We start from the raw sequence: 12,543 nt of genomic DNA on the forward strand, positions 1-12,543 counted from the left end.
TGGAATATGAGCCACCAGGATTTGAATTAAAAAAAAAAAAAAAAAATTCTGTTGTAAAATTCAAATTGTTATTTCAAAAGTGATCACATTTTCAATAGCTGTATTACAGTTTAAAGTTTCAATGTTACCAAATTCGCCATAAAAAAAAAAACATTTGAAATACAAACGGAATATTTTCAGTCTCCCGAGATTCAACTGCCTACAATTCGCTGTCTGAAATTCAGTGTTAAGAAGGCAGGGTTACTTCAGGTCAGAACCCAACAACCTTGCCAATCCAGTTACGCTTCCTTAGTCACGTGACGTTGCATACTAAGAAAGTGTTACTTATAAAATATAACCGGCACAATATGTTCCAAATCAGCTTTTTCATGGTTCTTCCATGTAATAATCAAAATATCTTATTTTACCACAGACATTTTTAAGGGTGTCTAAAGTAAGCCTTCTTTTCTATTTTTCATCTGTTTTTTTCAAAATGTTCAACTTTTTTTTTCAATATTTTTAAATGCAACGGAGTGTTTCTCTTGAAACAAACCCAACCCTTTTACTCACACCATCAAAAAACACATTTTGTTCTGGACTAGTTAGCAAGCAGCTCACACAGCTAGCGTGTACTCATGAGCAAAACAACAAAATTCCAATATTCAACAACAAAACAATTGAGAATCTTCTGGAACCCAACGAATGTTTATGACGACGTGCAGGGTTCAATGAACGTGAAGTTGCCAAAATCAAAGGCACTATAGAGTCTTCAATTAAAGTAACATACTTTTTTTTTTTGGAAACACCAAAACAACGGACCTTTCTGATCTGTCAATCACTCGTACAATAATAGCCAATCAGATAGCCGCATTGTCTGAACCCCTGGCTTGACACGCCCCTCTCGCCATATTGTCCCACAAGCAATGACGGTGGACAGTAGTGTGTGCTTGGAAAAGTTAATGTTACCAAGAAAATGGTCCTCAGATGCGCTTGGGGAACGTGCAATTCTGATGAAAGATATCCTGCTAGGTCACAAGGGGCCCGGTTGATTCATTTTCCAAAACCTAAAACGCAGTTGACGAAGTGTCTACGATGGATTAAGGCTCGCGGAAGACCACACGTATCGCATATCTTTTGCGTGAAATAGTTGAGACCTCTCTGTAGAACTCTCTTGGACAAGTCTGACGCATTTGGCAAAAACATACCGCGATATTATCTGGAATACGCGATAGAGAATCGACTTCAATCCTGTTCTGTTCAGTCGCCATTTTGGAAGCTTGTGGGACACGGCAACTGTAGCTAAGGGGGCGGAGCTTAAGATCACCAGTCGGAAAGGTCCATTAGTACTCTTCAGGGAACCTAACTTCAACAAGTTATGTATATTTCGTTAACAAATACAGTGAACTTGTGAATTAAACAAGTGTTTTGTGTAACACTTAAGATCCTTTAGAATCTTCAAAGTACATAAACTATCTTTTCGGGAACATAAAAGACAATTTAGAGTCTCCTCCAAGCTTTCATGCTTTTTCTCTGCCATCCCGATTCTGTCAAAGTATTTGTCGATGATCCAGGTCACATTTCGACCTCATTACTCCCCCAGCTGAGATGGATCAGACCACCGGTGCATAGAAACATTCCTCAACCCCGATCTGTCGCTAGAACACATAAAAAAAAATTTTAGTACTCCTAACAGATGAGAAGCGTTTGGCATGCAGGAGCGCCTGTTTTATCAAAGTCTTCATCATTTTTACTATTCATAAAGACATCAGACTGCTTGAAAAGTTTCATCAGTGAGACTGTGCACCTTCGCATCTGTATCTGATTGATGAACTACACGTCATTTTTCTTTAAACTTCTTCTTTTAACCTCAGCTCCTGAAGCATGAATTGATCACCGACGGCGGTATTGAAAGCGATGGAAGCACAAAGGGGGCTGAAGCGCAATAATAATAATTGGAAATAAAAAAACGAGGGCTGTGGGTGGATATTCTGCGGTAAATCGTGATTTGTGAAGTGCACGAAAACTCATTTCAGATAAACACACACACAAAATCATTCCACTGCAGAGACGCATCTGTCTAAATCTTGAGGGGGGGTGGGGGGGGTATGTGCGTGCAGCCCTTTTTGAACCGGAACACTTGGAAGCCATCAAAATGAGCGGAGATGAAAGATTCATCGCGTACACTCCACCTGCCCAAGCTATCTGACCGTTCCCCTCTGTGTATAATTAGAAGAAAAATGGAGCGGCTTCTTCGTAGATCTCCTTTCGACCTTTTCCCATCTTTTCCACGAGTCCCGAGGCGAGTTGCCGAAGGGGCCGCACGGTGTTAGAATGTCTGATGGCGAACGTCGATGTCGATCGCTTTAATGAATGAGCGGTGAACGCAAGACGTTCCGCAGCGGGCACATTCCGGGTTCAAAAGAACCGTCATCTTACGCCTTCAATGAACTTAACCCATATATTTTATCAAAGACGTATGAAAGACTCGTCGACTTGGCTTTGAAGTTCATGGCTTATGTTTTTTGGAGATTAAATTGAGGTTTGCAAAACATACAAAAACGTGTTTGTGAACAAAGACCATGTAATTTTCAATAAAAGTAAAGTGGCTGTTCTTGCCTAATTTCATTCAAACCTGTCTTTGATAGCCACAAACGCAACATCAAAGAATCATCAGCAAAACATCAAAGAGATTGCAAAGTTTTCACGATACCTAATCTTTTTCTTTTCCTTTCGGCTTGTCCCGATTAGGGGTCGCCATCGCGTGTCATCTTTTTCCATCTAAGCCTATCTCGTGCATCTTCCTCTCTAACACCCACTGTCCTCATGTTCTCCCTCACAACATCCATCAACCTTTTCTTTGGTCTTCCTCGCACTCGTTTGCATGGCAACTCCATCCTCAGCCCCCTTCTACGAATATACTCACTCGCTCCCTTCTGGACATATCCAAACCATCGAAGTCTGGTCTCTCGAACCTTGTCTCCAAAACCTCCAACTCTGTCCCTCTAAAGAGCTCATTTCTAATCCTATCCAAGCGAGAACCTCAACATCTTCATTTCTGCCACCTCCAGTTCTACTTCCTTTTGTCTCTTCAGCGCCACCGTCTCGAATCCGTACATCATGGCCGGCCTCACCACTGTTTTAGAAACTTTGCCCTTCATCCTGGCAGAGACTCTTCTGTCACATAGAACACCAGACACCTTCCGCCAACTGTTCCACCCTGCTTGGACACCATTTCGTCACTTCCTTACCACACTCACCATTGCGCTGGATTTTTGACCCCAAGTATTTGAAGTCGTCCTCCCTCGCTATCTCTTCTCCCCGGAGCTTCACTCTTCCGCCACCGCCTCTCTCATTCATGCATGTTTTACTTCGGCTCATCTTCATTCCTCTCCGTTCCAGTGCGTTCATGATCCATAATGTACATGGTTTTATAGCCATCAAAGATGACGTCTTCTTTAATTACCCTTTAATACTTGTTTTTGTAATGATTCAAGACACTGTCTTAAAGGTAACAAATGCTTAAAGACGACTGTTATTCCTGTCTATCCTCACGGAGTCAGAATTAAGTTTTACAGTTTTAGTTTCGGTCTTGCTACCGAAAGGAAAGCCTCCAATCCGATGCGAATCGCCCTCAAACGTACAGGTACCACAACGCCGTTGTCCCGCCGCCCAGCATTGTCGTACATCAATGACACAGAAACCCTCAATGACCACGGAGCCTACGTAATACCTCGCTGACCTCACTTTGCCTTCGCCGCTTTTCACGAGGATTAGCACAGCGACGTCACATTAGCGCGGTGAGCCGCCAGCATTTCGGTGGCGCACAGAGATGAATTACATTGACTGGATTTAAGTGAGCAGCATGTGTCCGTGGACATTACAGGAGTAATTGGAGTGAACTTAGTTAGCCCCACCGCGAGCCTCCTTTGACGGGAGGGACTCGCTTCACCGGGATCTTTTGTTGTGTGCCGGTTACATCAGACTGTAAACATGCCCCAACAACAACTCTCCCGTCTTTTGTGCAAGTCATTTTGGAGACATGCAGGTTCGATAAATGAGTGAAAGCATAAATACCCAAAGATCAGCTGATAAAGACATTTTGAAAAGAACAAATGAAATATTTTTGAATAGTCATGTCAAGAGGCTGATTTAAATGCACGTTTTTCACTTACTGAAGACAAATAACCCAATTGACTGAACCGAATTGCAGGACTCTGAGGCGAGGGCATGATATTAAGGTCGAACACAAATATGCAGTCCAAAACAGGCGGTAGCAAAAACACGCTAAGCTACAGGCAAGATCCAAAAAGGTGCACAAGGTCTGATAACCACGAGGCAAACTTAAGACACGTGGACAAGACGTTATAAAACTAGAGTGGCACAGGCTCGCTGTGACAAAGGAATGCGTTACACAAAATATGCGAACTCACGCACAATAGCAAAGTATCCCAAAATGCATTAATGCAAACGCAACGAACTGGCAAATGCCGATGACACATTCAAAGCTTAAATGCCTGGTTTAATTGCCGTCTAATGCAGAGCAGCTGTGGAACTGCTGCCCGAGGTGGTACCGCCCAGGGCAGTGCCTTGCCCATCCCCCTGACACAAACAAACGGAATATTGTTCAATGGTCAAGTCAACGACCTGATTCAAACCCAACAGAGCATGCTTTTCCTATACTAAAGACAAAAATAAAGGCGCCCTGATTTCAGAATGTCTTCACTTCCTGGAGAAGATACACGTGGTAAACCTACAAACAAGACTTTTTGAGGCAAACAAGTGGAATATTATTCGATGGCCTGATTTCCAACATGTATTTCCAAAAGAGATGAAAGTGTGGCGGTCTGAATATTCTTCAAAGGCCTGATATACTTCACGTACGGCTTGTTTTTCCACTTCAACCAGACAAAGGTTTTGGTAGCCGACAGCAGTTAAGTGTTGTGACAAACTCGGGCGTATGAAAGTATCGGCTGGTAATTCAAGGCTCGTCACGTTGAAACCTCAGGGCCACCAAATATGTATTTGAAGGTTTAAAAAAAAAAAAAATAGCGGCTTTTCGGAGTGCTTGGATAGCAGGAGCAAAATATGACACACGCACACTACACTACCCTGTTAACATTTATCATCGTCAACACGTAAAGGTTATGGAAAAAATAAAAATCAACACATCCATCACATTTGGGATATATAATATTATATGCTCTGCACGCACGTGCGTGTGTGTTTGGGGTCAACACATGAAAATAAATTTCCACCAAAGCCAAACCTTAGTTTACCTGCACTGATGCAGTTTTCACTAAAGAAAAAAAATGCCTCCTGCATCTTTTCGGGAAAAAAAAAAAAAAAAAAAACCTTGACAGTTTTTTTTGCGGCGCTACATGTACACACAGTCAGCATATCTACATATCTAGCAGATTTCATGGATATCCATCCATTTTTCTGAGCTGCTTATCCTCACAAGGGTCACGGGAGTGCTGGAGCCAATCCCAGCTGTCATCCGACAGGAGGTTTGGATACACTCTGAACGTTTCCGCGGGTCTACTCATGACAGACGTGTCTACCAAATATCATGCCGCTAGGAGAATTTTTCTTGGGGGGGCTGAATTTGAAGCATTTTGGTGTTACATTATGGACTAAAATAGTTGACTTCCTCTATAGCGCTGGGAATGGTTAATGAGAGTTTTTTTTTGTCGGCCGACTCTGAATAGACATGGCTGCCAAATCTCATTATTCCAGTAAAACTGGCTTCGGGGGTAGAATTTGCAAAACCGTGTTTATGATGTTACGTAAAGTTTCAAGTGAATCAGAAATGGCCACTTCAAACCCCAAACGATGCGAACTCTTGACGTCTTTGTGGTGTCTACTCGTGACTGACATTCCAAGCCAAAATCATGTTGCGAAGTGAAACTGGTTGGGTGAGTTGATTGTTTTTCCAAACTAAACTAAGAGCTTCAAAATGAGCCTTAAATGGAACACATTTTTTTTTGGGGGGGGGGGGGACTTTTCCAAATTGTGGCATTACTGTCTTGACAAATCTGCGGTTAGGCAGACGCATGACCGTGTCACTTGTTTTCATCTCCCTTGGAAGTGTGAACACACACACAAAAAGACAAACTCCCACCAGGCTGCAGTATGTTGTTGTCAAGGCAACACTAAATCAACTGATACTCCCCCCCCCCCACACACACACACACCTTTGCCGATGTGTAATATAGTTAGACAGGCCCCTGATACTTTACCTCTGGCGATGTGTTAGCACTAATGTTCTCGTTCAGCGTGTGGACGACACATTTTTGAGGGCAAGACATCGATTTAAAGGCATAAAAGGCACAGTAGCAGGATACAGTGAATCCGTACACGCTGCAGTAGAAGACTTGACGGTCTCCACTTTGAAAAGTTATTATTTTTTTTTTTCCGGACAGCTTTTGTCTAGGAAAATAAATAATTCTGTTTCAGGAAAAATCCTTTACCTTTGACCATCTCTACTTTTCAGCAGCGGCGCCTCGTACCCCCTACAACAAAACTCCATACCTGGTGGAACTACCGCCAAACCAGCCCCCAACCGATTCATTGGCCAATTTTAGCGCTTTTTTAAAATAATCATAATTTGACAGCTCTTTGCCGACTTCTGACTCCCAATTTTTGTTATGTATACAGTGAAGAAAATAAGTATTTGAACACCCTGCTGTATTGCACCTGAGAAAACCAATGTTAATATTCCGTAAAGTGGCCTTTGTTCACAATTACAGAGGTGAAACATTTCCTGTAGTTGTTCACCAGGTTTGCGCACACAGCAGGAGGGATTTTGTCGCACTCCTCCGCACAGATCTTCTCTAGATCAGACAGGTTTCTTGGCTGTCGCTGAGAAACACTGAGTTTCAGCTCTTTCCAAAGATTTTCTATTGGGTTTAGGTTTGGAGACTGGATGGGCCACACCAGAACATTTATATGCTTCTTCCGGAGCTGTGTGGTTCAGGTCATGCCATGTTGAAAGACCCAGCCACGACCCATGTTCAATGCTCTGACTGAGGGAAAGAGGTTGTTCCCCAAAATCTCACAATACATGGCTGCGATCATCCTCTCCTTAATACAGTGCAGTTGTCCTGTCCCATGTGCAGAAAAACGCCCCCAAAGCATGATGCTACCACCCCCATTCTTCACAGTAGGGACGGTGTTCTTGGGATGGAAGTCATCATTCGTCTTCCTCCAAACACGGTTAGTGGAATTATGACTAAAAATTTCCATTTTGGTCTCATCTGACCACAAAACCTTCTCCCATGACTCCTCCGTATCATCCAAATGGTCATTGGCAAACTTAAGACGGCCTTGACGTGGTGATTGAAGCAGGGGAACCTTCCGTGCCATGCATGATGTCAAACCCTGATGTCTTAGTGTATTAGCAACAGTCACCTTGGAAACGGTGGTCCCAGCTCTTTGACCAAGTCCTGTCGTGTAGTCCTGGGGTGATTCCTCACCTTCCTAAGGATCATTGAGCCCCCACGAGGTGATATCTTGCATGGGGCTCCACTCCAATTGAGCTTGACCGTCATGTTTCGCTTCTTCCATTTTCTTATGATTGCTCCAACAGTGGACCTTTTTTCACCAAGCTGCTTGGCAATTTCACTGCAGCCCTTTCCAGTCGTGTGGAGTTCTACAATTCTGTCTCTGGTGTCTTTGAACAGCTCTTTGTTCTTGGCCATGTTACAAGTTTGAGTCTTACTGATTGTACGGGGTGGACAGGTGTCTTTATGCAGCAAACAACCTCACACAGGTGCATCTGATTCAGGATAATCCATGGAGTGGAGGTGGACTTTTAAAGGCAGACTAACAGGTCTTTGAGGGTCAGAATTCTAGCTGATAGACAGGTGTTCAAATACTTATTTGTATCACACAAATAAATCGTTTTAAAAAAAAATCATGCATTGTGCTTTCTGGATTTTTCTTTTTAGATTATCTCTCACACAGTAGATCTGCACCTACGATGAAAATTTCAGACCCCTCCATGATTTCTAAGTGGGAGAACTTGCACTATAGCAGGGTGTTCAAATACTTATTTTCTTCACTGTATATATCTGGGAAAATATGAGCCATGACAGAGTGCGTCACTCGCGACAGCAAAAGAACACTGCTGTGACATTATGTGCATGAAAGCTTGATTAGTCATGTTCGAGGACAGGAAAGGGTAAAGAATACGTGCATGGATGATTATCTACCTACAGGGTCTAGAGTGCAATAACATTCGCCATTGTACAAAACAAGCTGGGTGTCCCACTGCTGTAACGTGGACATTTCTTGATAAACAACATGCAGCCTCTTGTGTCTGAAGGATGGATTCCCAATGATTAAGTACAGATAGCCTACAGTTATCTTACATTCAGCAGAATTTCCCGGTGAATAGATCATGTTGACCTAAACTGATTGGTGATTGTTAGTCTGATGGCTGTTCCCCTCCAAAGCATGGTTCTCAGAAAAGAAAATAGTAGAGTGCCCCCTTCAGGTCAGGAGTGAGCTCCTGCTGCAAGTGGAGGAGTTCAAGTATCTTTGGGGGTCTTCTTCACGAGTCAGGGAAGAATGGATTGAGAGATTAACAGGCAGAGTGGTGCAGCGTCTCCAGTGATGTGGACTTTGTATCGGTCTGGCGCGGTCAAGACGGAGCTGACCCAAAAGGCAAAGCTTTCGATTTACCAAATCGATCTATGTTCCTACCCCCGCCTGCGCTCACGGGCTGCGGGTCGTGACTAATACAACAAGACCGTAGATAAAAGTGGCAGGAATTAGTGTTCTTGGGGGGGTCTCCAGGCTCTCCCTTAGAGAGTGTCCCAGATGACCTGGGAACATCTTGGGATCTCCCCCCCCCCCCCCCCCCCCCCCGGGAGAGGGAGGGATCACTCGATTACACCCACGTACACCCACAAAAAAAAGAAGCGGTTAGCTTACTCACCGCAGTTCTCCTCATCAGCTTGGTTCCCGCAGTCGTCGGCACCGTTGCAGTGCAGCACTTGGGGCAGGCACGTGCTCAGGTTGCCGCACGGAAAGAAGCCAAGAGGGCACGAGGTTGACGCTTCTTCAGTCATGTTGACAGCTGGGAAAACAAAACAAGGATCTAAGTAGGTAGGCAGGTATCTTGGTCGGTGTTGGTCAGCCGGTAGGTTGATAACTATGACAGCTTTCATTTTTCTGTTCTGCCGATCAACCTACCTAACTTCAGACAAACCCAAACAATCTCCCTCCCTGTCTACCTATTCATCTCCCGACCAACCTAACTCTTATACTGTAATTTCTGGCCTATAATTATTATTATTATATTAATATATTTTTACACGCTTTCAACCCTGCGGCTTATGCGGTGATGCGGCTAATTTGTGCATTTTACCTAACGGCCGCAAGGGGGCACTTGATCGGAAAAGGTAGGAGTGAGACTGGTGGAATATATGTGCCGAGGAAGTGAATTTTACCGTTGTGTGTGATTTTTTTTTTTGACCAGCCCTGTTAGCGCTGCGCTAGCGTTAGCGCTATTCTAGCATGTTGCTGCTGTGTTACTGCCGTGTCTCAGTGATTTTTACTGTTACTTTACTGTTTTTTTTTTTTAAACCGGGCCTGTTAGCGCCGGGCTCGCGTTATGCCAGCGTGTTGCTGCTGTGATACTGCCGTGTCTCAGTGATTAAAGTATTTTCCTTTTTTTTAAACCGGCCCTATTAGTGCTGTGCTAACGTGTTGCTACTGAGTAGCTGGGGCGGCTGTTTTTTTACCGGTATGTTTTTTTTTTTCATTTTATTTTTTTACAAGCCCTGTTCGTGCTACCGTGTTCTTGCTATGTTAAGCTAAGCTATTAAAACTTTAAAAACTCTCTGTACTGTCTTTCTTTGTAAGTATCTCCTGTTTCAATGTGTTTTTCAATGTGGCCACTTGCGGCTTTTACACAGGTGCGGCTTATGTATGTACCAAATGGTATTTCCTTTACAAATGTACCGGGTGAGGCTTATAACCAGGTGCGCTCTGTAGGCCGGAAATTACGGTCACTTACATAACTTGCCATCTGCCAACCGAGCAATGTTCTTTCTGCCTTCCTCCTCCTACCTGCTACCTACCCAGTTCTCGTAAACCTCCAGCACAGTGAGGAGAAATATGACAATACACCATGGACGTCGATAATAAGGAACTATTCTCTGTAGGATTAAAATGGTACGGTGTAAGAAAAAAATGGGGAAAAAGCAGCGAGAGGGATTGCTTTATTATTGTGACTGAAGTCATGCAAAACTGAAAATGATTTGATTCTCTCCCTCTTTGACACTTAGTTTTTCACCACTGCCAGTCACAATCAGCACAATATTATTCAAGTGCACATTACACTTCTCTCAGGAAGAAATGCTGATAAGATGGGGGGCCACAGTTCAGTAGGTAGGAAGTTGAAGATACTGTAGGTGGCAGTAGTTAGGTAAGGGGGTCCGTTGGTAACAGCCAGGTAGTTCGAAAGGAGGGTAGGTAGGGAGGGAGATTCATAGAGGTCGAAGTTTCAATAGGTAAGTAGCTTGGTAAGAGGTCTACAATGGCAGTGAGGTTGAGTTGAAGAAAATTTTGGCTTTAGACAGTAACACAACACCGCAATTGAACCGTCATCTGGAGACACTGCTAAATATAAAGGTCATCTGCGTAGCTGTGATAGTCAAAATTAAAGTTCTGAAGAATTTGACCCAAGTGTTGCCTATACAGCAGGGGTCACCAACCTTTTCGAGGCTGAGGGCTACTTCGTGAGCAGCGATCATACGAACCTGTTAGGGGCAAGCTTCCAAAATAAGACTCCTTAAAAAAAAAGTTTCTTTCGGCTTGTCCCGTTAGGGGTCGCCACAGCGTAACGGCTCAGATGAACGCTTATGTTTGGCACAGTTTTTACACCGGATGCCCTTCCTGACGCAACCCCTCTTGGGTCGTGGAGGCCCCAGTGAGATACTAACTCATATGTAAATACTTTATATGACATTGTTTAAAAAATTCCAAAAGTTAAACCACAAATAACAATAATAATCGTAGCGATTTGTAACCGCTGATATTTTTAGAACATGTCCCACGGGCGGCTTAAGTGGTCCTCATGGGGAAACATGCGCTCGCGGGCAACGCATTGGTGACCTCCTGATATACAGGCTAAACAAGAGGGGTCCAAGAACAGACCCTTGAGGGACCCCATAGGTCATCGACATTTTTTTTTTTTTTTAGATTAAGCACTTCCAATGGTTACAAAGTAGCACCTTTCCTCCAAGTAGGACCTGAACCACCATTCCATTTAGTCCTACCCAGGTTTCCAACCTGTTCAGCGGTACTCTATGAGATCCAACAGGACCAAAATCGACACCTTTCCCGAGTCAATATTCAACCTTATATCATTTCGCACTCTGTTGTATGGTGAGTTTGGAAACCTCATTGAATTTTTTAATAAAAAGTCAATTGAAATTTAAGTAATTCCTGAGTTAATTAAAAATAACTCAACAATCTTAGCTGTGAAAGGGAAATTCGAGATAGGTCCACAGCTGGCGAACATGGATGTCAATTTTTTTTTTTCAAAGCACGACGGAAAGTGTTGAAAGAGCTGACGGCTTTTCAAATGTAGCCAAGCATTTGGCGCCTTTACTGCAATATGCAAGAATACATCCACACTACCAACACCGCGTTTTTAGATTGCAGGTGCAGAATGCTGCATGAAATAAAAAGGCCCGGTTGGCGTTTGGGGGATGGGACCCAAAAATGCACAAGCAAGCAGAAATACATATTTAAAAGAAAAAAAAAGTGCATGTGCTGCGTCAATCCATCTAAAGCTCAGCTATTCGTTTAATTTACTCAAGGCCGTCGACGGAATGCTCGTTTTTATAAACGTTTAATTTTGTACGCGTGTCTGTGTGTGTGGCCACCGCGGCACCGTATTTATTTACTTGTTTATCTATTTTTTTCACAAGGCCTAACTTGAGAGTGGAGAGTGAAATTTATGAAGCACTTTTGAGCGCTGCTGTCAGTTATTTGTACAAACTAAAAGTCTATGTTGTCTTAACAGGAGACTTTCATTTTCCGGTTGACAAAAAAAAAAAAAAAAAAAATGTGAGGAAAATGAAAAATACAAAAGGACTCTTTGTTCCATCGGACGGCATTTGAACCCCCTCAACGTATGCTGTCGAGCGTCCAACCCACACTCGAGGTCACATCCGAGACCTTGAAATCTGTAAAGATGTTGGCATTTTAACGGAAAATCTCAAACGGCAAAAGGATGCTTTTGCTTCTGTCGCAACGAAGACAACCTCGAGGTGAACGTGTGGAAGAGGACGAGGACGGTAAAGGCCTTGAAAACGAAATGCAGAATGTGCGTGGAGGCAAACTCAACTCCAAATTGACAAGCCATAGACAAAAATCTTTGTAATTTTAAGAAAGAGTTACCCGGGCAACGGACAGGAACATTTTTCTGAAATTATTAAGAAGAGTCTCAACAAAACTAACATTCTGTATGCTGTTGTTGACAAGTTTACAAGCTAAGTAAATAATTCCAGAACTCCTCACAACATGCTTTTCATTTATGTGCTATAT

The 12,543-nt window shown here is 43.2% G+C and overlaps 1 protein-coding gene across 11 annotated transcripts in view; it reads right to left on the reverse strand.

Annotated features, from left to right (window-relative positions):
- Positions 1 to 12,543, reverse strand: part of rxfp1 (relaxin family peptide receptor 1) — a 57,165-nt gene that overhangs the window by 24,489 nt on the left and 20,133 nt on the right. For 7 of the 11 annotated variants that reach the window (XR_009797201.1, XM_061835568.1, XM_061835567.1 and 4 more), the window contains one exon: positions 8,921 to 9,061. The exons of 1 other annotated variant lie outside the window; for it this stretch is intronic. Coding sequence is in view for 7 of the 10 variants with exons in the window: in XM_061835568.1 (XP_061691552.1) it covers positions 8,921 to 9,061 (141 nt within the window). In the remaining 3 variants the exon portion in view is untranslated. Of the gene's footprint in view, positions 1 to 1,184; positions 1,242 to 2,689; positions 3,079 to 3,236; positions 3,354 to 8,920; positions 9,062 to 12,543 lie in introns of those variants that run through there. 3 more of the 11 variants (XM_061835570.1, XM_061835573.1, XM_061835572.1) reach the window with 3 other exon arrangements.

The sequence above is a fragment of the Syngnathoides biaculeatus genome, chromosome 11, assembly GCF_019802595.1.
Source record: "Syngnathoides biaculeatus isolate LvHL_M chromosome 11, ASM1980259v1, whole genome shotgun sequence".
Lineage (NCBI taxonomy): Eukaryota > Metazoa > Chordata > Actinopteri > Syngnathiformes > Syngnathidae > Syngnathoides > Syngnathoides biaculeatus.